We start from the raw sequence: 27,442 nt of genomic DNA, 5'->3' as shown, positions 1-27,442 counted from the left end.
AGAATTTCTGGCTAATTGATGTGTTTATGGTTCAAAACTTTAAAGAATTTAGGAAATTTCGGAGTTTGAGCTCCCTTGTAACTCATTTTGTGTACTCACTAGTTCACATGGCAGTTGCACATGCATGGATATATTTGTATTCCTGGGTGTTCTGTGTATTTTCAGGAAGTTGTCCGTGGAGTGGATGCCAGCCAGATCCGAGGGCTGGGCTTTGATGCTACCTGTTCCCTTGTGGTGGTGGATAAACAGTGCCAGCCTTTGGCAGTCAACTCTGAAGGTAGGGCTCCACACAAAACATGGAGTTACTTTTGATTTTACCACTGATGGGAGGGAACTTTCCATGTCCTCCAAATGCCAAGGGGTGGGGCTGACACTTGGAGAAGGAGATGACACAAAGTCTTTTTTATAAGAGGAGTTTTTTCCCTGGTTTTACTGCTTTAATTTTACTGCAAAATTAAATCTGAGATGAGAATTACTTACTGTTTGATTAAATATTTGGCATCCTAAGGTGACATTCATTCATTTTGGCTCTGAGAAATTGCTTCTTAGGGAAATCTATGCTCATTTTTCTCTTTGGCATGTTTTCTTCTCCTTCAGCCTGTACTGATCATGGCTTTTATAGTGTGGATAAATGCCCATCCACACTGGCTAAAGGAATGTTAAAGGCTAAAGGAATGTTAGTGTTAGTGTAGTCTAACTCCTTGCTCTGTCACGGAGCTGCAGGCAAGAATTTCACTTTGTGTATTTTATTACACTGGTGTTCTGTCTTTGTCTAGGACAGTGCTAAACTTCAGAAACAGTCTGTGACCTTTTGCTGAAAATCTGGGGGTTTTTTATTACTTTTTGGGTAGATGATTCAGAAGACTCATAAAAAGTCTGTGCTGCACTTCTTTTACCCAGTGAATCCCACTTAAGATTAGGTGTGTGCTATATCAGTAGTTACAGAGACATAATCATAATTCTGTGTATGTTCCCTTTCTATTCTCAGATGTGTTTATCACCTCCTATCCTTCTCAAAAAACCAGCTTTGCCCCCAAAATGTCCTTCTCTAAATTTAGATCAGATTATTTATTTTTCACTATGAGAGTCTCTTATAATCTGTTCAATGGCTAATGATATGTCTGGGGCTATTTTGGGTCTAATGAGTCAAATCAGTTCTCATTTTCTGTGCTCTGATATCCCCAAGAACTTTGAGTTTACACAGTGGTGGTGCTAAACAAGACAAGAATTCACTCAATACTGTAATGCTGTGAAGAGTCTTGCAGTGGTGGCAGTTTCACAGTTCTGAGTGGTATTTCAACCCATTTTAGAAATATTGATGTGCCTCACACTTCTGCCTTGGTTTGGGCTGTGTTTTCAAGAGGATGCTTGAGTGGCTGTGGAGTGTGCTTAGGCAGAGAGCAATCTGCAGAGTCACCTGGATTGCTGTTCCCTCTGTCTGGCAGCTCCTCTGGAGGTTAATTTGGATAAAATGTTCTTTGCTTTTTGTTCTCGTTTGTGGGTGATGCAGACTTGCCAAATGCTTTTTCCTTGCACATCCAAAATAAAAGCATTTCAGCAAATTATCCCCCTCAAAGCAGTATTTTGGAAAGGAATCAGGGTGGTTCTTCTCATAACCATAGAAGAGGAAACAGAATCCATGTAGCTGATTGAGTTAATTTCAATTCACAACATAATTGTTCTGACTTTGTCACATTTTTAGGTTTTGGTCACCGAGATGTTCCTTTATATTTTTAACTAAATACATGAACTTTGTCAGGAAGTTTGGGTTCTTTCAATGAAATACAAGAGAACATGGTGTCTCACAGTTCTTGGATGCTCCCAAGCCTCATTTCAGTCAGCATTCTCAGTGCTCAGAGGGCTAAAATTTTATTTTTAGATATCCACTGTGAATTATTAACACAAATAGAATTTTCAGTGCAGAAGTGAAAGTGTGGCACAGCTTAGAGCCTAGTGACATACAATGTAGTAACTTGATCTGGGGTTAAGCCAGAGCTAAAAGAACTCTTTTTTCTGTTTTTCCCCCAAGGGCAGCACCACAGGAACGTGATCATGTGGATGGACCATCGTGCAGTGAGCCAGGTCAGGCGCATCAACGCCACCCAGCACAGGGTCCTGAGCTACGTAGGGGGAGCCATGTCTGTGGAAATGCAGCCCCCTAAACTGCTCTGGATAAAGGAAGTGAGTACATTTAACACTCTGGTGTGTTTTTACTGGTGGTTAGTGCCATTGTTAAATCCTGGGAATGAGATTTCTAAAGTAAAAGTCTTCAATCTTAGCGTTGAGTGCCAAGGTGTGCAGAGTGAGGTCAGGCTAAAGTTGTGATTTAAACCTTTTGAGGTTCTTTCTTCCTCTCAATTTTGTATAAATATGTTTGATTTTACTGAAATGGAATGTTCCCTGAGAGAAACATTCCATATGCCTTCCCTATCTAAGATTAGATATACATACAAATAGAGGTACAGATAATAAAATATCCTAGGATTTAGTTATGGAGGTGTATTTGCTACTCCAGCTGGAGTGCCAGAGGAGTGCCTTTGAGGCATCCAGCAGTGCAGGGTGGGGTGGCCTTGGCTGCTGGAAGAGGAACTCTCCACTTCCAGCTTTAGTTTAGTTCTGTCCCATCAATGGGAATAAACCATGTCTAGAGGGAAGGTGCCCTGTGTGTAACGTGGAGCTCTACCTCAGTCTGCTGTGTTTAAATTTGGTGTGTTACAATGACCTGTGGCCTCTTAATAACAACTGTCAGATAAAAGGAGAGACACTTGCACTTGAAATTTTTATAACCTCCAGCCTGGCTTTTTACATTTGGCCTCACTGATGCTCACTGTCATTTTAACAAAGCCCAAAGGTAAATTACTTGCTGCCAGTTTCAAGCAGCCAAATTCTCCTGTCTTTACAGACGTGAGACATTATTTTGTAACAAGGTGCAGATTGGGGAAAGTCAAAGGAATCAACTGCTAGAAGCAGGTACTGGCAGATTAATGGTAATAGAGGGTAATGAATGTTGATAATGAAATGTGAATATCCATCTGCTATTTCTTCCCTTCTCCAGCTATGAGTATCATACATCAGTCATTTTATAAATAATCAGATGTAAGCTGTAAAAACATTAAATGAATCCTTTGCATTTAAAGCATTTTTATATTGCAAGGTCTGGGATATCAGTACCTGTCTGCTGGGGAAATCCAGATTATGGGGTGTCCAAATGTGTCCACGTGGAGGTGTGAGTTTGCTGTGGCCTCAAAGCCCAGAGCAGGACTGCTGTGGTGTGAGGGGAGAGCACTGCAGGGTTTGTTCCCTCCAGTGGTGGGACACAGGATTCTCCTGACCCAGGTGCCAGCCAGCAGCAGGGATTTCCTCAGAAGGGTGCTACAGAGCAGGGCTTGTCTCATGTCCCTTTTCAGCTCCTGACACAGCAGCTAAGGAGATTATTGTCCTTAAGAGAGGGGTTTTTACCTCAGTGTGTGCCTGCTGAGCTGCCCACGGGACAGCTCCTGCATCCTGAGAGCTCTGGGCATGACTCACCATTAAACTGCTTAAGCTTGCCCTGCTTAACCCGGGCACCTCAGCAGCACCTCAGGAGCAGTAACACTTATCCTGGAGTGGGCTGTGATCTGCTGAGGTTTGGTTAAACCCTTCAGCTCTGGAGACGTGTGGGATTGAGTGGTTTTAGTGCTTCTGCACTCCTTGCAAAGTAGGAGGGGGAAAGGAATTAAATGAAGAGGGAGGGTTTATTTGCAGTGACAGGCACAATAATGCCTCCTTGGCTTACCTGACATCAGGGCTGTCAGCAAAGGGTCACACTGGCCTCTGACAGCTCAAACCAGCCTCCTGTAATGCAAGTCTACTCACTTTTTGCCAAGGAAGGCAAATTTTACAATAATTTTGAGTGTCGAGTTGTTCAGATGACACCTACAAAAGCAGTTTGCACATTTGTTGTTTCTCAGTGGACTGTCTTGAACTAGGCTACAAATATAAATCATTTAAGTCTCTTCAGATCTTTGTTATCAATATTTTATGTATCAATAAACCGTGACACAGGTATTACAGGTATGGTCAGGAAAAATACTTATAGAATGGTATTGAATGTGTTCTTCCTGTTTTTGGAGTTGTATCATCTTTATTGTCTGTGTTTAGTGTATTTCCTAATGGCAGAGTGAGATTTTGATCTAGCTCACAGACACAGGGAAAATATTTTTATATTCTGACTACAGATTATTTCTTAAACCACTGATAATGCACAAGCTGGCAAAAAGGAAGCTTAGTTTTCAAAGCCCATGGGAGAATTGCAAGATTAGCAGGTAGAAAGACACATTTCAGTTTTATTCTATATTTTTCAACTATCTGAGGGCTTTGCAGAGTTGAAACTGAAATTCCCATTGTGCTTCTACTTAATTATGATAACTGGTGTTCAGAAAATGAGTGCACTGTACCTGGTGTGACCTGGTTACTGCCTGGGAAAGTTTTACACTGTGTTCCCTGCATTGTGCCTGGCTGTGATTGTGGCTTTGGTCTCTCCACCTTTCCTGACTATTGAGTGTAGTGAGATGGGTTTTTCCTTTCCTTCCTTACTCCTTTCTCAATATTCCTCCCTAATGTTGTCATATTCTTGGGATGTTGTCATGCTGACAGCATCCCAAGAAGTTAAGATAAAAACAGTAAATCGGGACATTCTCTGATGTCTGACCATAATCAGAACTGGCTAAACCAAGGTGCATCCAGAAGCTTCTTTGAGCCTTTGTTCCTTTGGTTGGCATCATGTTTCTGGAAAGTTTTTGATCAGAAGGCTTGACATGGCTGCAACACTCTCAACACAGGGGTGTTTGTAAAGAAAACAAAGCAGAACAAAACCCACAGCTGGACACTTTGCACAGTCGTGCTCCAGGTCAGCATGTGCACCCTAACATAGGAAGAATCACTGCTGACTTTTGCTTTGAATCCTCTGGACCTTATTTTGAGCTCCCCAGGAATTTAATGTTTCTTCTATTGAATGTTTTTGCTGTTTTCCCTCTGTACATCTTTTCCTGGGATTGGTGCTGTGCATATTCCACAACTGCTTGCATTCCTATGGGTTTTGCAGAGAGAGTGCAGTGAGGAAAAGTACTGCTTTATGTCTGAAGTGAAATAATAAAATAGAAGTTAAATAATAATTTATATAAATAAACAAAAGATAAATTTAGGAGATTACTAGATGCACTTTCAGAAGGAAGTTGTTTAAAGCACTGATATTAAATGATGGTTGGTCTGTTGCTACACCCAGAGGTTAATTGTGTGTACATTGTTACCAAAGGCTGCCTCTCCCTTTCCATGGTGCTGACCTGGGTCTGGAAGGCCACATTAGGAAATACTCCTTTCTTGAGATGTTTTGCCCTGGGTTCTCCTAACCAACAGTATTTGCAAACCTGATCTCTGTGAGGAAGGGTCTGACATGGAGACCCGTCAGTGGAGACCCAATCAGCAGTGCTGGTAAGCTGAGAGTGATTAGGGTGTCTCTCAAAGAAAGAAGTTGAATTTCTGTGGCTTGAAGAATTTTCATCTAAGCAATTAGATGTATTTCTGAAGAGTATGACTTGGCAAATTGACTGTGAATTGGTTAGAAATAATAAAGGGGAAGGAGAAGAGCGAAAGGACAAAGGTGACTTACAAGACAGTTGGAGAGGGACTTTGGACAAGGGCCTGGAGTGACAGGACAAGGGGGAATGGTTTCACACTGACAGAGGGCAGGGTTAGATGGGAAGAAATTCTTGGGAAGAAATTCTTCCCTGTGAGGATGCTGAGGATGTGGCACAGGCTGCCCAGAGAAGCTGGGGCTGCCCCATCCCTGGCAGTGTCCAAGGCCTGGAGGGGCTTGGAGCAGCCTGGGACAGTGGAAGGTGTCCCTGTCTATGGCAGGGGGTGGAACTGGATGAGCTTTAAGATCCCTTCCAACCTGAACCATTCTGGGATTCAATAATGACCTAACTGTGCTTTTCCATTCCCATCACCTTGTTCCTGGAATTGAAGCTGCAGATGACCTCACTCAGTGAGAGGAATCAGCTGACACCACTGTACAAGAAGTTGATACTGGTCCTTATCTCTTGTGCCTTTCTTCTTCCTTTCCCCTTGTATTTATTTGTGGAGGGTTGCTGCAGGTTTTCTTCCAAGTCACAAGTTACTCTCATCTGCTTCTTTCTGACTTTCTTTTCCATATAATGTTTTCTCTTAACATTTCATCTCCCTACACAGCACAGAGATGTAACTAGAGACTGGAGGCTCCAGGGTATATTCTCTTCTTCCAGTTTATCTCATTCTATTCAATTTTGAGTTTGAATTAAAAATCTAAATTTTTAAGGCCCTAATAAGCTTTTTAAGATCTTCTATTTGATTTGTATTTGCTTACATTCAGTTCAGTTTGACTGAGGCTGAATCATTTTACCCTCTGGCATCTCTTAGTTAGCATCCATGAAATTAATTGCTTGTTCTTGATGCTTGTGATTGCAGCTAGGTGTTCCTATGGCAAAGCAAGTGGAGTTTGTGTTGGGGACAGCTGTTGGCAGTAAATGATCAGCTGAATGCAGCTACTGTGAGGCCTGTGGGGCACTCTGGTTAAAGTGTGCACATCTGTGGCTCACTTTGGGAGCAGCATTGTATTTTTCTGCCTGTGTAGATCGTGTGTGGTGATAGAGTCCAGTGTTAAACACAAAACCAAACAGATTTTTTACAAAGCTTGCTTCTGTGGATGCAGCCACGTTTGACTTTTGAATGTGGTCACATGAATTAAGAACATCAACTGTAAGTGAAAGTGAAACAAACGATCCTTTGACAAATATTTAGAAACTAGCTGAAAGATGGTTCTGACAAAGTCTTCCTGAAGCCAGTAAGGTAAATTTGAATATAACCTTCACTAAAAAGGAAAGTAATTCCTGGTTACTGTTTCTTTTGAAATAACCAGTTAAATCCACTCCTTTTGCTGTTATTTCCTTAGACTTTGTTATTTGCAATTTTCTTACAAAACATTATTGTAGCAGTTTTTTACCTGTGTAATTGTAGGTACATTTTTGTGCATCATACTAAGCAGGTTCTGTAATTTTAGTGACTTTGGCTAAACAAATTGGATGTTCACTGCCTGACTGAGTGCACAGGTAGTTCTGGGAGGCAGATGCCTGATGTGAGCTGAAAATGTGAGCACGTAGCTCCTTCACTTGGGAATTATTTTGCTGTAGGAGTTTGTCAGTACAACACAACTGTACAGATATTGATGGTGTGGCAAACCAGTGTTAGAGCAGCGAGAGCACAGCTCAAACACAGCAGTGCAAGAAATGCAGGGAAGGCTTGGCCAGCTCCAGAATTAGCCTGTTAGTATTTTTTTTTCCTAGAGATAGCAGAAGAAAAAAATGTTGTTTACTAATTTCTGGCTGAAAATGTTATTGTAGCTTGTGCCAAAATGAAAGGATGCGTGTTATGTTTTCCTCATACTAATGACATTACAAACCAGCTATTTCTAAAAAATACTAGTCCCATTAAATCAGAGATGCTGAACTTTATTGTTTATTTGAAGTGGGTGGGGGGTGTTGGACTGGGGGTAAGTATTTGCTTGGTAACTGCCTCTGCAGTCTTCTCCAACAACCTGCTCTTAATTTCATGTTTAAAAGCAAAGAGCCTCCCTTTAGGAAAAAAACCCCAAACCATGGAGTGACAGTTTAGCGTATCATTCCTCTGCCATTAATAACTAAAATCAATAGTCAGTGAGTAGGGTTTTCCTGGCAATCAGTGATCTTCCTCTATGCTACAGTTCACATCCTCAGTTGGAGCTGCTGTTTGATCCACCATCCTTCTTCCTTCTGTACACCTGTGACTTGCAGCTCTCAGTGGGATCATTTGCAGAAATAATTAAAACTCTCTCTGTCCCTGGCAGTGGGGGGAAGGACAGTGGATGTCGTGGCAGTAGCTTGGCAGCAGCTCCTTTGCTGGTGCATGTCTTCTTCATTGCTTGCTGCCCTTGCAGCTGGCTTTTTTGTCTGGTTGAATGTGACTGAATATTTTTCCATTAAAACGAATAATAAATTCTGTGTTAAATGAGAATGACTCCAGGCTGTTGAGTTTGGAACTGAACTCTTGTTTAGAATTGTTTATAAATGTTTCAACACTCGGTGTTATCACAATCCATACACAGTGCAGACACACATGCAGAAGTTGTGCTTCAGGCTGAGTCTGGTTTTTAGCTGCACTTGCAGGCAGCAGTGCCATTTAGAAACAGCACTCACAGCTGGGGGATTTGAGCACCTGCAGCTCTGAGCAAGTCCTGCTTGGGCCACTGCCTCTCCTCTGCAGTGGGCCAAGGCTCCCAGCAGGCACACGCTGTCCCCCTGCCTTGCTCCAGCCCTGATTCCATTGCCTGCTCTGTCCCTCTGCAGCCCTTTCTGCCCTGGCTCTGGTGCCGTGCCCGGGCAGCCTCAGGGATTTGAGAGTGCCTGCACCAGTGTCTGGGTGGTGTGGGCAGTTTTCTCCCCCTTCAGCAGCAGCCTTACTCCAAGAGTTTACTTTCCAAGCCCCTCCTCTCCCCTTGCCCTAGTTCCTGACTTTGATAATTCACTCAGTTAATCTTTTACCAGATAGAGTGCAAGTTGTGTCAAAACTGATCAGTTTGCAGCCGTGGCTCTGGCAAGGATGGAATTTCTGCTCATGGCCTATCTTGGGTGTTTGGGAGCAGCTCTGTCACATGGCTTGGCATCCAGTGTGAAGTGTGGGACATCCAAGTTGTAAATCTTTGCTTTGAGTTGAGCAGGGCATGGGACATGAGTTTTTAGACCTCTGTGAGTGTGTGCAGTAACTATTCCATAGTTTCCTTTCGTCCTTTACACAATATGTATTTGTTTTCTGTAATTTAGAAAAAGACATCCCGTGTCTTTTTCTGTGTCTTTTTCTGTGTCTTTTTCTGTGTCTTTTTCTGTGTCTTTTTCTGTGTCTTTTTCTTACGCCCTATGTGTGTATTTTCATTCCTGTTAAGAAATCCCTCATTTTCCCCTTCTTGCCTAGCAAGATTAGAATACATTGCACTACATAATTCTTAAACTCTTTGACCCCAAGTATTTGGGAATTACCTATAACAATCTCAAAATATTATTCTGTGGAGGGGTAGCTGTTAAAGCAACCCAAAGCAATCAGAGAGAGAGATGAAGAAAGGGCACCCCATAAGTACCTCTGGAAAGCAGAAAGATTGTGAGTTTGGAGGATGAGTTGCAGGATGTGAATACAGCATTGGGAACGTTCCTGGATCTTTTCCACAATCCTTTTAATGTGGTCACAGACTCCTGACTGGGTGAAAATAAATTTGAATTAACTTCAGTGAGTGTCGAAAACATGGAGACTTTAAATTTGTTTGGAAAAAGCATCAGGGCGTGCTATGATTTTTTTTGTCTGTACTAATTAGTGATGACACAGCATCGAGATGGCAAAAAATGAATCATTTGGATGTTCATGAAACAAAGTATTTTGAGTGTCACTAACTTGTGGCTTTTGGGAATTCTTGAAGTAATAGAATAAGGATCCAAGGAGTATATTTGATGAAACAGATTTATTTGAAGAGTACAGTTATTCTTAACCCAGTTTCTTTTCTGATTAAAGTAACAGCCAGAATTCTCCTGTTGCTTCTTGAAGGCTCTCAGGTGTTCCTTAACATAAAACATGTAATGGCTTTTATTATCAAAATAATCAGGCTGGATGATCTTTGGGCTAAGCTATGGGCCTCCTTGGCATTCATACAGGAGGTTAAATTTGATGTGAGTAGCAACCACATATGTCTGGGAGGTGAGCTAAAGTTGTAATCAGAGCATTTCTTTTATGAACTCAATAGGAACTCAGTAAGTTTTAGAACTTTTCAAGGTCTAAACTCAAAAAGTTTTAAGACAGATTCTTGGCATGACCCAAAAATAAACAAAACTTTGCTCTTTTTTGTACTTACCAGTTGCACCTTAGTTTCTCGAATTCATAGATTCCATTTCAACAACTTTCTGGACTTTTAAGATTTTGGGTTGATATCACAGAGTATCTAAATTATGTTTTAGAATCAGAGAATCACAGGATTATTTGGGTTGGAAGGGACCTTAAAGCCCATCCCATTCACCCCCTGCCATGGGCAGGGACACTTCCCCTATCCCAGGTTGCTCCAAGCCCTGTCCAGCCTGGCCTTGGACACTTCCAGGGATGGGGCAGCCACAGCTTCCCTGGGCAACCTGTGCCAGGGCCTGCCCACCCTCACAGGGAAGAATTTCAAGAGTCAAATCTATTTCTCTAAAATGGAATGATTCTCTTTGAGTTCAGCCTGTACATTCTTGACACTGCATTGAATTAATTTCTATTCCAGAAAGACCCCAGCAAAGACTTGTGTTTCTAGGGCAGGAGCTGATCTTTAGTGAGAAAACTTTGCACTTTTCACTTATTTAAGAAGCTGGTGGAAGTTTTTCAAGCAATCTTACCTTCCCATGGAAGTTTGATTTGTGACCCTTGTGGGCTTTTGTTTAGTTTTGATATTCTCTCCTTATTTTAATGTGCTGAGGTCAGAGATGACCACTGGGGTTGCTTTGCAGTCATGTTCAGTGTCTGTCACACTGGAATACAACATTACTCCTGGGAAAACTTCCATTCCCCATGGCCTGATACCTGTGGGTGGTGTGGGGTTGTGTTTGTGGAAAAGTAATTTTGTGAATATCCAGTGCTAACACCTGAGAGCAGTCTGAGCTTTGGAGATGGAAACAAGGAGTAGAGCCTGGCCCAGGTGACGTGACCAGCCTTTTGTGGAGTCTTCTTGCTTTCAGCAGAGAATAGTGGTGGAAACTCCCTGTAAATAATCTATCCTGGTAGAAGAGTTTTTAGGAGTTTGGGAATGTCATATGACTTTTCAGAAAGCTGCGGGCTTTGTTTCTGCACTCACAGAGCTCTTTGTTTTCTTCCTATGCTTATAATTAACAAATATTAAATTTTAAATCTTAAAACTTTAAGTATTTTTAAATCTTAAATAGTTTAGAAAACAGACCATTTTCCAGGCAGATGTTTTTTGATAAAGTTGTTGACCTTGAAACTGCTCTGACATTGAGCAGCTGATGGGGAACAGAGACACCCCAGGTTATTGATCTGAAACTTGTGTCTCCATGAACTCTTCGTGGGGAGCTTTGCTTATGATCAAATCAGAGAGAAGAGCTGACTGGATGATCAGAAGTTTGAAAAAATGGTATTTTTTACCTAAATATCAGGATTTTAAATGCATTAAAATAAGGACAAGACCATGCCTGACCTCTAATATCTGGCTTTCTAAACATATTTTTATTAGAACTTGCCAGAATCGTGGGACAAGGTTGGCTACTTCTTTGATCTTCCGGATTTCTTATCTTGGAAAGCCACAGGTGTCACTGCAAGGTATGTTAATTGTAACAATATGATTTTTGTCTATTTTCTTATGTGCATTTCTGCTTTAATTCATTCTGACTGGACCTGCTGTTATGTACATCTGTCTGTAATTCAGCCAGCCCCAAAACATCTTGAAGCTATCTCCTGCCTCCATTGTGCATTCCTGGACACAGTTGTTCCTGGGAGCACTGGAATTCAGATACAGTGTGTTGCTGCAAAATGTCATTTTGGAGCATAAATACAATTGCTGGAGTTCCTGTGAAATACACTTCCAGTAGTTCTTTGAAATCTATTTTTGTTGACAAATTTATTGACTTTTTTGAGAATTGGAAATGCCCACTTCTTTGCCATGTGTGAAGGGTCTGGTAAAATCTAATTTAAAATGGTCACTTCACTGTAAAACATGGTAGCTCCCCAAAAGCACCCTGGAATCCTTGCTGAGTAGTTGAACAAAACCCTCTGAGAGAACCACTTAAAAATCTGAATTAAAGTGACCAACAGAGGTGAAGGGCGTTTGCAGATCCTTGTGAGGAGTGAGGGACAGTATTAATTATTTAAAGTCATGCCCAATTCAGTGCAGCTCACAGTTATTTCCATTGCAGTTTGTGGAGTGGCATCTGTGCAAAATGTAGTCTCAGCTGAAAACTGGCCACAGGATAGTTCTAGTCTCTCTGGAAATGAAAATACCTTCCCATCAGACACAGTTCTTTTTATTTGAGTGCTCTGTTTCTCCCTTGTTAGTTTTCCTGATTGACAGCTATTGTTAGAGCATTGTATATTATATATTCCTTGCATTATACAGCAGGGAAGTGCTATGATTGACTTAAAAAAGGCAAAAAGAGGAGTTGTGCAAGGACCTGCCAAATGATAATTGATAAATGGCATTTTAAATCTTCTTCCTCTGGACTTTCAGTCAGATTTCGGTGTCTAACTCTGAATTATGTGACAGAAGAACAACTCCCACCCCACAGATCTTCCAATCTAAACAATTCTGTCACCTGACCCAACTCTACCTTCCAGAGGGTAAATTCCAGGCTCCCAGATGATATTCCAGGGTCTGCATCTTGTGAAAGTCCTCAAGACTTTGATTTAGCATTAGCACCCTTTGGCCAGGGCATGAAGTGGGGGAGGCTCTGAAAAAGGAGGGCACAGGGATCCTGACAGCTCCACGGTCCTGCCTGGCTTTGGCTTTGTGTCCTTGGCTGCAATTTCCTGGAGGTGAAGCAGAGAATCTCTCTGGAAAACAAACAAACAAACAAAAAAAGAGGTGCAGAGGATTATATTCAAAAGTTGAGATGCCTGAATTTAGCCTGGCAAGTTCATTTCCTTAGCAAGGACAGTGTGATTACTCTAAGTATTTTAATTGTATTGATGAATGTTGTAAGGGAGAAAGGAATGTTGGGAAAAGACTCTCTGGGTAAAGTCTTCCCTCACACTTTGGTTGAGAGTCTTCTATTTTAAATAAAACAGCTCCTTGTACATCCTTCATTGCTGTCTTTAATGTGCTCCCCGAATCAAGCCCATTGTTTTGGCTCTAGTGGATTGTCTTGTAGGGTAACAAAGAAAGAAGAACAAGAAAGGCAAATAAGGACAAGAAACATTTTGCTGGAATCAAACCTTATTTTTTTTCCCTTTCTCTACCCCATGTACACCTGTTTCCTGAGAATTTTCTTGTAGGTTGGAGGAGTCCAGTAGTTTGTCCTGCTATGCTCATAACACAGGGGAAGTGTGAATTTATCTAGTATGAGATTATTACCTCTTAGCACCCTTCCTGCCTTTGAGCACAAAGGAGTCTATTCACAGGGCAAGACACAGTGTTAGTCACTGTGAATCATACAAAACTTGGCCCTGATAAAAGAAAGATTTATTTTTTTTTAATTTGTTTTGGTGCTGGGGATTTTACCGAAATAAATGCAATTCTGAAGGCAATTTTATAGCTAAGACCTTGCTTCTTTAAATTTTAAAGGGGCTCTTTAAAACATTTTGTATGTATTTGACATTTAGGAATTATGTAAAGTCTTTTTGCCTTCAGTGAGGTCACTGTGCACAAAGTTAAATAGTGTGTGAGATCAGAGTCTGACGTATTTGAGAAGCAGTTCTTGATGTTGTTTCTATGTATAAAATCCTGTGTCTTTCACCTTTCATTCTGCTTGAACTGCCTTGTTGCCAAGGTTTTTTTTCCAGTGGACCTATAATAAACAATAAATGTTTCTTACCTCCAAGGTGGAGGCTCAAACATCTTCTGGGATGTTTTACCTCCTGGTTTTGGAATTGCTCTGTATCTCACTGAACAACATCCACAGTCAGTTGCAAAGGATCAGTTCCAAATTTTTGATTCCCATTGTTCTTGGAAAGCTGCTGCCTGTAATGCTCCATATTTAATATAGTTACATTTAATAATTTCTGCTTTGGGCTGATGAATGACCATTGACTTGTCCTGAACGATCCAAGCAGCTGACTATTCTGCATTAAAAACAAATGTTACTGGCAGCTCTTCAGTTCAAAAATTTCAACCAAGAACTTCCCAGCTTTGCCCCCCAAGGCTGCAACGCCCAGTGTTGGTTTGGCCACTTGAACACTCAGTTGTCTTCTCTCAGAAGTGCAGTGGTGGAAAGGAAGAGCTGTGACAGACACTCAGCAGAGCTTTCAGAGGCTCAGCACTTCTGCTGTGCTGTGACTCACTGCTCTCCCTCCCCTCAGAACCTCGGGCAACCTTTCCTTTATATGGTACTTTGGGTACAGCTATCTGAATAAAATCTAAACTCCTCTCTGGTTTAGAGGCTACTGTGTTATGGATGGGGGGTTCTGCCCAGAGAGGCACATCTGCAATCTCAGTGAGCTTCTGGAGTCTTGTGAGGGATTACATGGCAGATAAGAGTAGGGCTGAGCTGTTAAACTGGGTGGAATCCACACACGAGTTCCTCAAAGGTCGTGTGTGTTTAGGCCCAGAGTTCTGCTTCAGGGCCATTTCCAATCATAGGAACTCACTCACTGCAAAATGAGCTAGTGTGTACTGGAATTTAAGATGAATTTTAACAAAAGAGAGGTTTGACTTGTGAAGGAGGATTTGGAAATGTAGGGAATAATGTCAGGCTGACATTATTGAGATAGAAGGTGTCCAGCATTGTGCTACAAGCCACCTCCCAAAATGATCAAAAAAAGTTGGAACAAATTGAATATTTATGCATTTTATTTTTTTTTTCATACTATTATAATCTAGACATATTAATATCTGTGGAAAGTAATGTGCTATCTAGTAGAAACTTCATCTCATCTATGAATTTGACCCAAATAATTTCTTGTGAAAATACTTGTCCTCAGTCAGTCTTCAGCTGCTTGCCATCATGACATGGGAAAGAGTGGAACAGATGTTTCATATACTTCACTTTTCTAAATTATCTCCTTCCAACAGATCCAAGGATCATGAGTTTCTCAGTTTTATGAGAAGGAAATTCATACTGTTTATGGTAGTGATGGACTGCAAAGTGAAAAGCAAATGTTTGGAGTTGATAAAAAGCATTTCTGGGAAGCACATGACTAATATTTGTCTGAATCTCTGTGAGAGAGGGTGATCTCTCTTCAGTATACAGTCTATTTTCAACAGAAGACACTTGACAAATTGTTTTCTTTCATTTATGAGTTCCTGTGCTTGTGCACGTTTAAGTAGCTGCCTCTTTATGTTAAGCAGTGATTGAGTCCTTCAAGTTTATTTGTAACCTGTTTAGAGTAGCTGATAATGAGGGCTCACGACAGCTCCGTTGCACTGATTGACTTCCAGAGAACTCCCTGGACATTCACAGAGTCCACTGGGATGAACAGAATAGAGTCTGGTCCCTTGTTGAACTGTAGTGAGGGAAGCTTGTTAATAAAACAATAAAGCCAGAGAGGTGCTCTAGAATCCAGGAATTTGGATTCAGATCTCTGCTCTGTGATTTGGAGAAGTGAATTAAATCTATGTCTTTGGAGGTGTTCAGGCAGCTGAATACACGTGAGGATTTGATGTTTGTTCATCCCTGTGTTTGTTCTTCATCTGTTAAACTGATGCATCCACACACTCTGGGAGGTCTCTGGTGGCTGTTCCAGTGCAGCCCTCACCAAATATTTTATCCAGAACAGGCTGGAAACTTTGAGGAGGGAGAGCGCTTTTAGAAGAGGAGCTCATGTTTAGAGGCGCTGCTGAAAAAACAAACCCGTGTGAGTTAAAGGATTATCTGAAGGGTGTCTGTGTCTCTCTCAAGGGTTGGGCAATCCTTTCAGAGAGCTGTGGTAACTGCAGCAGCACAGACACCACTTTTTGGGGCCAGCTGCCCTTCCCTTCCTTCCTAACCCTGCCATGACTAATGGATGCCCTTTGGCTGGGATCTGGCGCTTGGCTTCGTGTTGATATTTTGTGCCTACTTCAAAAGATGTCCAGTCTAAAAACCAGGCCTTGTCTCTGGAAAGAAGGGGCCTGGGGAATATTGCAGAAAGCTGTTGTGATTAGTGCTGAGCCCGTGGGGCAGTGACGGTATCCTGAACTGCACTCGGGTGTTGTGTCCTGTTTATGAAATGAAACCCAAGAGTTCAGACTTGCAGACTTGTTTAGAGAAGTCTCTGGAGGAGAGAGAATTATCTTGAAAGGCTGTTTGGGAGGGGAGGAATGGTATTTTTGTGGATTGGACAAAGTACCATGAATTTCTTGTCATGGAGCCAAAAGCAAGTGTCCCTGTGATGGTGTGTTTGCCAAATGAGAGAATTCTACTGCTATCAGGCTTTTAATAAATTCAAAACATGTCCTTTGGAGACTGGTGACACACAGACTGATCCAGAGAATAGGAAATGTGTAGCTGGAAAAGTTATCAGGGCGGTGAAGGGCAGGTGCAATGCGGGCCATTACTGTTAGATTTTTTTTTTTTACATTTAAAAATGATATGTCCTTGAGTCTACTGAGTAATCTGAAAGAGTTCTGTGTGCTGAAGAAGAAAATTGTCAGCAGGTCTCCTTAACGTTAGCCAGGAAGCACACAGGCAAACAGGAAGCTTTAGCCATTGTTGTTGTACAAGTGCCCTTTAGAAAATATTAGCAAAAGAAGCTTAATGTGTTTTCCACAAGAACAGGAGCCCTTCAGAGTGTCTCACTGTATCTGCCCAGTGAAGAAAAACTGCCCTGTCCCTTCCAACAGCTTCAGACATACATTGAGAGGTTGCACTGCAGAGGCTTGCATTGAGACCTTCAAATATTTACTACTTAATTTTTTTTTGAAGTTGTTAGGATTGTTAATTAGCTGTGACAGTATCTAGCCCTTCATTTTCTATTGTGTTCATTTGCTGCTAAAAAAAAAAAAATAATAAAAAAAGGCAGCTAGGTCAGTATAGAAAGGATTGGGGGCAGTGGATGTATTCCTGGCAGCTTGCCACAGAGACACTGAGCTGAGCCAACCATGAAGTCATCGTGAACTCAGGGAGTCTCACTAATCCAAGGCAATGTGTCTTAATTTGACAAAGCAAAGGCTGCTTGATAAGCAAGCCCAGCTAGAAATGCTGTGAAACGGGGGTGTTTGTTAAGTGGAGATTGTGCACAGAAATGTGGTGATATGAAAGGAATCATCTTGGTCTCAGGTCCTTCCTCCCCCGAGCCCAAAGGCAGGCTTGGCTCCCTTCTCCCCTGCAGCTCGGGCTGTGCAGTGGCTTGATGTGAAATTTGAGAAACATATGTAGTTTTCTATTTCAGGAAAATGATCTCAGGGATTGAATGTGTGTTTTGTTGGCTGTTAAGCTCTGATCTTGCCTAGTGTGGTAGTTTGAGAGTGTGTGTGTATGTGAGTGTGTGATGGTTAAAACGTTCTCCAGCATTCAAAAAACATAATAATAAAAACAAATCAGAGTTCATATATTCGTTGCTGTTAAAGGTCTTATTTCTTCAGTCTCAAAATGCAACATCCAACATCCTAAGAAGACTCTTAAATAACTGTACTGTGTATATCAGAAAATATCTTTTATTTTTGCATGAGAGTCATTAACATTTACTTGAGCTGATGTGTGGTGCACACGCAGTTTTCCATCAAAGCAAAGAAACTCTGTTTAAACAACAATTTCATTGTTGGTCCTGTGCAATGGAAGCTCTGGAGATGGATGAACACTGTAATTATTAACTTGTGTGAGGTTGAGATGACAATCTCCCCTTAATAATATTCATAAAGAGATAGCTGGGAGTCTGAGATTCCTCCTACTGACATCCTGACTAATGATGGGAATGGATAACTCTTCTTCTCTGGGGCTGGGGGAGAGTAATGAAGGAGGTTGTGGTGTTACAGCCCTAAATTCTGAGGAAAAATACGACATAAACCACAGAGGAGTTTGTTTTCTTTCAGTTCTCTTAATCTCTTTTTTTTTTTTACAGTCATTTCAGTTCTCTTCAGAGCCAGGCTGGGTGTTCAGGGTGTTCCTTCTGCATTAGCTCCTGTGAGCACCATCAGGGATCAGACCCTCATGGTACAAGGGGTGTAATAAACAATCTGTCATCTCCTTTGAACTCTTCCTTATGTGAAACCCCATGGAAAGCCCCTCGTGCCCTGTGAGATTGGGTCTCTGTTCAGCCAGAGCTGTGTAACAATTGCTTCCTTGCATAAATTTGAACCAGATAAGAAAATAGCCATGTTTATGAACTCCTGGGTCATTTACAGCCCCAGCAGTGTTTTGGTGTGCACATATATAATGCATGTATTCACAGTAAATTCTTAAAAACCACCCCCCTGAAAACAATAACATTCCAGGAGCGTTCTCATCCAGGGAAGGGAAGAAAAGCCATGTAGCATGAAGTCAGTGCATTGTATGTGTACATACACTGCTTAGAAGTACTAAAACTCACAGAAATTTACTATCCCATAAGGGCCTCTTTTGTCTTTTCTTCCTTTTTTTTTTTTTTAAACCCCCAAACCTTCTGTAATACCTTGCATATGAAAGAACCTTCATAAATTCAGCCTTTAAATGTGCCTCTTAAGCAAGAAAGTGGCATTGTTATTTTATAGCTGGGAAAAGAACCGTATAATTTGAAGGGTAACATTCTTTAAGTGTTTAGCTGGGCATCCAGCTTTCTGTCTAATTTGCAGTGAGAATTAGGTGTCGTATTCCATAGGCATTTTCACAGATCACACTATAAATTATTTATTCTGGACCAATTCTTCCTCCAAACTACCCAAACAAATGCTTTTCACCACTGGAGTGTTCCTCCTCTCCCTCTCACTGTAATACATGGCTGTAACAACAGTCTTGGCCTGGAGGGCAGTTTACCTACAGGTTTGCTTTATTTTTTTTGGCTGGCTCTGTAAATCTGCTTAATGTTACGAACTTTCACTGGAAATTCTCGCCGTGCTTTAGGATGACACTGAAGGTGTCAGGGTTGATTTACATTATCTCTTTAAAGTAGCATTAGCTTGCCTAGGACTTTTTCTCTTATTTGTTTTAGAATTCATGTTCTCCAGAGAGGAGCCTTTTAACTGTGAAATGTAAATAACCTGACAAGGAAGACTTCAAAAGAAAATGAGCCTTTGTCCATGGCAGTGATACCAAGCTTGCCAACTCCGTAACCTTTAAAACAGAGCACTTTTATGCTTGACCTGTCATCTGCCTATAAAAATAATCTTAGATCAATGATACAGCGCTTTCAAGAATGTGTCTGAAGAAAGCAGACACGTCTATGTATGTGTTCTGTCATTTCTTCATTGTGATGGACCATCTGCTGCTTTAACTCTCGGTTATTGATTCTGTGTAAGTGCCTGGCTCTGCCTTTGGCTTGCACTGGGGTGATGAACACTTTTACTGCAGCTTGCAAATTGGTGCTGCCAGATAGCCAGTCTGATATTATATAAATATATAATGTGTTACATGAAATCACCAAGGGTTTGTTTTTGCCTTCCCCCAGCCTTTATTCCAGTGCCATTCCATTAAGCTGTTCTTTAGATGAAAGGTTATAATTCAGTCTTCGGTGGAGGAAATGTATATGTACTTATGGAATCAAAGACATTCCAAGAAAGGTTGTTTATTTTCTTACTACCTTCTTTAATTAAATGTCAATGGTAGGATTCTGTCTGACTTCAGAGAAATGGATGAAGCAGTAATGCTTGCAGTGTGATCCAGCAGGGATGACTGGAGTTGTGCTCCTTGGTTGTTGGACACTGCATGCATAGGAAACTCAATTCTCCTGTGGATAGGACAGCTGGAATTTCGGACTGCACCATGGCTGTTGGTTCAATTTTAAAGTGAAGAGGAATGTTTTATTTTTTACTATTACGTCACTTTAGATAATATTTGAGTTATATATCTATTTGGTTCAGCTTCCTGACACTCAGCTTTAAACTGGAGCTGGGAATCTCAGTTAACACCCGTGTTTGTCCACTTTATTTTATTTCAAGTGCTCTGTCTCAGACGTGTCAGGCTGAGTTCTGAGCTTGCTGCTGCTCTGCAGTGTGGAGTATCCTGGGACTCTCCAGAGAGGGGAGTGCAGAGCACAGGCGCTCCTCAGAGAGCTGTCCCTGTGTTCCCTGCCCTGGGGTCACTCCCAGGATCCATGTGCAGTGCTGGAGTAGAAGAGAATTTATAGAAGGTGACCCAGCTATTGCCTCTAGTACCCATGCACAAGGACTTTTTGTCAAAGTGGGAAGGAAAGCAGGAAAGCCCTTCATGCTGTAGGTGATCGGGAAAAATATGAGGATGTGCAGAGAGCTATGTCTGTTGTATCCAAAACTCTCATCACCCCCAAAGCCCACTTGTATTTATCCATACATAGTACTTGGAGTTAGGATGACAGAAATAACTTCAACTTTCATTCCCTGTACTTTGAAACAGTTTTGAAATTATTTAGATAATCCCCTCTCCTCTCCTTCCAATCTCATTTTCCAAGGGGAGCACATTCTTCTGAGGAATGAAGCTGGATCTGCACAAGAAGGTGTTTTCATATTTAATTAGAACTGATAAGAAGGGGAGAACACACCACAAAATACAAAGAAAACTATTTTCCTGTGGTTTCCATCTTCTGAGCTTCCCTACATGAAACTATTTGGGAGTTTCTGATGCTGGTTTGTCATTGTATATAGAATACCTCAGACTCCTTGGAGAAAAAGAAATACAATGATGTGTTCCTTTCTTTACTTTCAGGAAAGAAATTGTGTGTTCTTCGTGTATTCATGGTAAAACTAGGTGTTGGTGGTGTCCTTAATTCCTTGTGCACAGCATCTGTACAGGAGGTTAAGCTCAGAGTGCTTTCATCCCCCTGCAAAGAAGGGAAAACAGGGAATGTGTAGGAGCAGGATGCACTGCTGGCACCTGCTCTTCATATCCAGCCCATCCCGTGCCATTCTTGCCCTCAGTTCCACTCTGAAGCTCTGTGGGCACATGTGCAGTCTGGATTTAGTCTGCTTCACAGATGGCATCTTTCATGTGCCATCTTGGGCTGTGCTGCCCATGGGATACATATAACTAACTATAACTATATATATATAGATATAAAAATAAAAATTTGAATGTGTATCACAAAGATAAGGTAAAGTTCTTCAGTGCTCACCATTCCTCATGCTGTTGCCCCAGCAGCACCAGGTGTAAATCTAACAGGGGAGCTCTCCAGAGGGGTTCCAGTTTGTTTAAGACTTTCTGGGTTTGTATATTTTGTCCTGTAGTAGCTCTTCATTTTGTGTATAAGGACAGTTCATAAACACATGTTGAATCTCAACGTGGTGCCTGCTATTTCCTGCTCTTTCTGACCTGCCTGGAATGCAGACAATCCTTATTCACACCAGTTAGCTCCACGGGTAATCTACCCAAGAACATTTCCTGGTACCTCTTTCTTTTGCAGGCTGCCTCTTTAGATGTGGATCAAAGGAAACTCATACCTACCAAAAGGTTAAGAGATTTCTGATTGCCCAGCCTATCAAGAAATGTATTAATTAATTGAAGTAGGTTCTCATTTGCTTTGGCACAAACAGAGGAAGGAGGAGGTAGAATATAAAGAATGATGTCCAAACTAGCTCAGATTAACCTTGTGGCTGTGATACCTGCTGTGCTGATGGAAATCACTTCAGGCTGATGAAGGCTTCCTCCACTATCTCATTTCCTTGTTGCTTTACCTGAAAGGGCCTCTATTTGTGTGTATGTGCATAAAATAGGGACTACAGTTTTACCTCATTAAATGTGAAACTCTGCTTGGAGGAATATTGCTCAAGAAAACCACATCAGGCCAAGGTTTTGAAAATGCAGACTGGCTTAGAGAATGCATTTTTAATATATTGAAGCCTCCAGCCATCTACCTCTGCTCCTGAGAGCTCTACCTGAAAACTTTCAGGGCTGAATAATTTAAGGTTTGGGGTTTTTTTTATTCTTTCTGCAAGAAATACTAGTCTGATGTTTTATTTTCTTAAAGTCTGAACTCCACATAACTTTTTTTTCAGAACTGTTTATCCTCACTCCAGACATGAACCTTGGAAAGGTGGCAGAAAAAACAAACAGCTGCTGTGTTTTTGGGCAGTCTGCATTCCTTTAAACTCTCTGAGATCAGACTTGTGCTGAGATTTTCAAATTATTTGTCCTAGGGCTTAACCACTTTCACTCCTGCTTAAAAGTCAGTGAATTTGCCATACTGGTGCTTGTGAGAGCTGTCATGCAGAGCCTTAATGATTCAAGAACTATGAATATATGATGTGTTCTTAGGGCTTTTTATTATTGTTTCATTCAAACTTCACCTACCTCCCTAATCATCTTTCCAATTTTGGACTCCAGTTCTTTTTTTAACTTAAGCAAATTGCTTAAGATATTCTAGGGAGCTTTGTTTTGATTTTGGTTTTGGAGGTAAATTTGATACATATAAAAATGTTATTAATGGACCAAGGTGAAGGTAGTAAAAAAGACTGCCACATTCCCAAGGCCCAGAGTCAGAAATTATCTGCTCAAGTTTGGGTTTCCTTCACAAGTTGGAGACAGGAAGAAGAGCCACTGATCCTGTGGCAGTGTTTTGTGCCCTCTTTATGAGGTCTCCAAAATGCATTCTGTGAAGCTGGTGGAAGAGTCAGAGCAAGGCAGGCGTGTGTGGTAAAAGCATATTTAATGGTTTGAGCCCTCATGTGGATTTTCCTGCAAGAGAGATGTGGAGATGCTGCTTCTACTTGTGCCTTTTAATTGCCTGAATCCCAAGTGTGCCTTGCAGTGCCTTTCCAGTTCCTGGGACTTCCCAGAGTGCAGAGATTGGCTGTACCAGGTCACTATTCTTGTGAGATGGGTTAAATCCAAATGTGTGTTTACTAGCAACTGGGATGGACAAACAAAGCAGTCAGGCCAGTTCTGAAGGGCTTTTCAGTTAACTGTGCTCATTCTTTTCTTTGGGCCCTTTTCCAGCAAAGCACTTAGGCACGTGCTTAAAGTTAAAGCCTGTGCTTAAGTGCTCTGCTGGGCTGGGTCCTTTATTTGCTGTCCAAGCATGCTGGTATGAGCAGGCTGTTGGTTCTAGGAATGTTTGGGGAACTGTCCTTCTTACACTGCTCATTTTCCTTCTCTGAACTTTTTTTGGCCACCTATGGCCCAGAGGAATGATTTGTCCTTTCAGTATGACACAGAGAATTATTTGAAAATGGTATTTGAAAACCTGTAGCAGTTATTGATTAATTGGCACTGATTGTGAAGGAGCAGTGTATTTGGAAATATCAAGGTCAGTCCAGCCAGAGGAGTTTTCATCTGATGTCTTGCTGGCAATATTTGTCATGTGACAGAAGCATCTTCAGACTATTCCGGTACTATGGATTTAATATCCAGAATATTCTCCTTAAGTAACTGCTGTCTTTTCGGCACTTGTTATTTTTTGATCTGTATGCAGAGTTGCTCGTTTATTTATTTCTGGTTTTCACTGCTGCAGTCCAGCATTGCCAGTCTCTGATTCCTGCAGGCCCCTCCTCATCACTCCCATTCCATCCATGGCAAGTCAGGGCAGGAGAACTCAGTTAAATTCAGACCTTGGGATTTCTCTCTGGGTCTTGCAGCAGTGAAATTGGCCTTTCACCTCCAGAGCCATTTTAGGACACCAGGGAGTTGATTTTCTTTGTGCTTTTTTTTTGTGAGGGTGCAAACCACTTTGCAGCAATGAAAATGGCAGAATGTGCAGCCTGATATTGCTGACCTAACTGTGGAGGTAGCAAGGAAAATCCATATGGGATAAGTCAAGCACAATCCTGCAGTTGCTTCTGCAGACACATGACTTACAGAAATGCCCCAGCTGACGTCAGAGACACTTTTTGTTCAGGTCAAGTTACTCACACCCACGTCTCTTTAGGACCAAGCTCATAAATAAATAGTTTACAAAATTGCCTTTAGAAATTTCATTCGTAATTTCTCTCAAGCAGAAAGGTACAAGTTCTCTATTAACAGTGATCTTTTTAATTCCATCATTTAATTTGGTAAAACACACAAATGTGGAAATTATTTTTGGTTTTTTTTTTCATTAGAAACATATAAACCATTAAAGAGGGAATAAAGCATTCCTTTTTTAGGCATCTAACACAGAGATTTTAAATTGACTTGAGTCCATTCTTCTCTGTGCTTGCAACATTTGTGAATGTATTTTCTGCAAGTATTGCAGTGTAATTCAAGTTCCAAGAAAGGGAAGGACAAATATTTCAGTGCTGTCAGGGCAGCATGAAAGGGTTCATTAGCGTTTGGAGCAGTGGTAAACTCCACCCTGCTGGTGCAGCCTCACCTCTCCCAGTGTATGAGACAAGCTCAGGCAGTACCTGGAGGCCGAGCCCTGGCTCTGAGAGAGCTGGGGATGTGCATTCCCAGGTGAAGTCTTTAGGATTTAAATGAATGTAAAAAACCAATCATATCCACCTTCCTTGTGTAGCAGGCTAAAGCATCTGAATTTAGAGGAGCAATTTCTCTCTTTTAGCCACTCTCCCAAGAGCCCATGGGCTGATCTGGTTGGTTGTTAGAATAAGTCAGAGTGGAGTTAATTAATGCAGTCCCTTCTCTTTGGCACTGGCAGCAGAGATGCTTTCAGAGGAAAGGAGAGAGGAATCCTAGAACTGACAACGTGTTAGCATCCTTCTGGGGCCAGTGCTTTGAAATCATGCTCAGTTAATGAGCATTTATATTCCCTTATGTTATTTCTGTCCATTATTGTGACTGGAAGCAGTCTAGGTAACCATGTAGTGTAGCCTCCTTCTTGTTTTTATTTTATTTTCTCTTGGTCCCAGCAACACCCTCTTGCAACTGCAGAATGATTGCTTGTTTTCTTTAATGTCTTTATTGCTGCCTTCTGAGGAATAATGACAACTGATTGATCTACTCTGTAGCCTTCTTTATTTTCTGCATTGATCTCCATTCGTCTCCCTGCTGATGTAAATAAGCTGAAATGTTTTTTCGTTCTTACTTTATGGAAATTTATGTGTTCTTTTACTCGCTCCTGTTACCTGTTTCAGAACTCCTTGCTGGGGTTTTCTTTGTTTGGTTTATGAAATCCCACAGCTGTCCAAATAATACTGTTGGTGCCTTTGCTTTTTGAGATTTGCTCAGAAATGTGCCCTCCTTTTTACATGAATACAATTACAAAGGACCGTAAATGCATACCATTATTATTAATTAAAGATACTCCAGAAATAGATGCACTGCTGCTGTAATTTAAAATATTAAAATACAAGCATACAGTACATGTATGATGTATGTAAAATGAGCCCTCTTGCTTTTCCTTTAAATCACTTACCTTAAAATCTAACAAAACCTATTTGCAAAGATTGATACTAAGAGTAAATTTTGACAGAAATTATATCTAGTATTTAGGAATGACTTTATGATTTTAGGAGTTTACAGTGACTGAACTGATCTTTGTGGTGAGAGGTAACAACAGAGCTCATTCCCTGAGCAGGAATATCTAATGTGCATCTTTGATTCTGTATCCTGTCATCCAGACTGGAGTAAGACTTGAAGGTGCTTTCCCTGAATAAAGGAGGGCTCAATATTCCAGTTTAGCATGTGAAATGGGATCAGCCTCCATCAGAATGCAGTTATTAAGACTTTCTTTTATTGCAGTACTCTTGGCAATTTCCCTGCTTCTGTTCTGGTTTCACTTAGGCTTTGTCTGGCCACAAGTGCATGACAGCCGAGCTCCAGTTCAGCACAGTCTGACTAAGCTGGTAAAAACTCCCATTAACCCCCCTGACAGCTCTTCAGGACCTTCTACTCACACATGTGTTCAAGCACTGTGCTCAATTAAACTATCAACAGTTTGATGTGAGGAATATATACATTATTTACTCATGAATTAGTAAAATGTGTCTTTGCAGCGAACGTGTGAAGAGATTTCTGCACTAACAGTTCTCTCTCTCCAAACACTGGTAGGGCTGTAAGGGTGGGGCTTTTTCACACCACTCTAGTTCTGCTCAGTTGTGTGAAGACAGCAGAAACCACATAATGAGGTGTAGTCCTGATCCTGTGGAGATTTGTGTTCCTGGTTGGTGTCTGGAGTGCCAGGGTGCACACAGTGCTGGCCAGGCAGCGCCCTCAGCATCTGCCACTTCCCAAACTGCTGGAAGAGCCAGGGACCCCCTAAATCCTTCAGGGTCATGGAGCAGTAACTGTGGCCTTCCTGTAGCTGTCCATGTTATTCCCTGGAGGATAAGGATGTCTGGAATGAAGCAGTGGCTGTGTGTCCGTGGCTGGGGCAGTGCCTGGTGTGGCAGATGTGCTGGGTGATGGACGTGGGGATGTGCTGATGTTGCTGACAGGAATAATCTCACTCTGCCCAAAGCCACATGGTGGGGAGGGAGCTGAGCCCCAGCTTCCTTTTTCTCATGACTTGTAGCCTTTGCTTAATCTCTTCACCAGCTTCCTTGAGTGTTCGGTGAAGCCTTGAGCTGTGGTAAATTTACCCAAGCTCAGACTTCCAGAGGAAGCTGTTCACTGGCTCTGTGTACCAACACTTCCAGTTTTAATTGTGTCATATTTCTAACTGCCAGAAGGTAACAGGAGAAAATGTGTTTTTTAAATACAAGCTCTTAATTGAAATAAATATTTGACTTCCTATTGCGGAGTGGTTTGCTTGAAATGTGGAGCTTGAAAGAATATATTTTTGTGATTAAATTGAACTGAAACATTGCTGATGTTGCAGAAGGCAGGAGGAATGTCCCAAGGCTGCTGGACTGCAGTGGCTGGAGACGTGGGCTCTACTTCCAGCTTTGCTTTTCATTTCCCTTGCCATTTTTGGATGTTTTCTTTATAACCTACCCTCCGCTTATTAAGCTTATAAAATTTAAAATGTTAAATCAATTTTATATATGTGCACACTTTTTTGTTTCTCTCATATTTAAAGATTTAAACTACAGTTGTCCAGAGAAAGATTTTTTTTTTTAACATGTTCAGCATCAGTGTCTGAATGGTGTCTTTCTGCCTGGGTCTCAGTCTCTAGACTGAGCCTCTGGAGCTCAGGATTCAGTTCAGGGGTCTGAATAAAGTTTATTCTTTGACCCTTGGCCAAATTCCTCAATTTTCTTTGCCTCTGTTTGCCATCTTTTGAGGGAATGGACTAAGATTTCCAGCCCCACATGCTATGTCTGATTTGTCTAGACAATACATTTTTTCGTCTAGGACTGTGTCTCATTATGAGTTCTCCAACAAGCCGAAGACAATGGGCTCAAATCTTGGTTGGGCGTCTGTAACATAATACAGAAAGAAATCAATAAAAAACTCAGCAATCTGCTGGCTGTTGGCTCGCCCTTGCCTCATGACATGGTGAGGTGTGTGTGGGTGGATAGAATCGTCTCAGTTTGTCCTCTCTGATCCAGCTCAGTGTGTTTAGTTAAGTACATATACTAAAATTATTACATACACACAAGGGATTATTCTGACTTGATAAGCTGGATTTCAGATGGGAGGTTCCCTACAGGTTTGGTAACATAACTTCTAGGAAAACTGAATTCAAGACTCTCAAGCCTTCCCATCTTTTGATAGTGTGTTTCTAAAGAGAAGCACACTTCTAAAAAAGAATTGGACTGTGTTACAAATTGTAGAAGAAACATCATCTCATTGTGGTCAGTGTGATTCACCTTCTGTTG

At 41.4% G+C, this 27,442-nt stretch overlaps 1 protein-coding gene across 6 annotated transcripts in view; it reads left to right on the top strand.

Annotated features, from left to right (window-relative positions):
• The window catches only part of FGGY (FGGY carbohydrate kinase domain containing), a 144,784-nt gene that overhangs the window by 30,063 nt on the left and 87,279 nt on the right, over positions 1–27,442 (top strand). For all 6 annotated transcript variants that reach the window (XM_063406983.1, XM_063406982.1, XM_063406987.1 and 3 more), the window contains 3 exons: positions 166–277; positions 2,030–2,181; positions 11,309–11,394. In XM_063406983.1, the coding sequence (XP_063263053.1) occupies positions 166–277; positions 2,030–2,181; positions 11,309–11,394 (350 nt within the window). The remainder of the gene's footprint in view (positions 1–165; positions 278–2,029; positions 2,182–11,308; positions 11,395–27,442) is intronic.

Source organism: Prinia subflava, chromosome 10 (assembly GCF_021018805.1).
Source record: "Prinia subflava isolate CZ2003 ecotype Zambia chromosome 10, Cam_Psub_1.2, whole genome shotgun sequence".
Classification (NCBI taxonomy): domain Eukaryota; kingdom Metazoa; phylum Chordata; class Aves; order Passeriformes; family Cisticolidae; genus Prinia; species Prinia subflava.
This window is presented reverse-complemented; position numbering and strand designations above follow the sequence as displayed.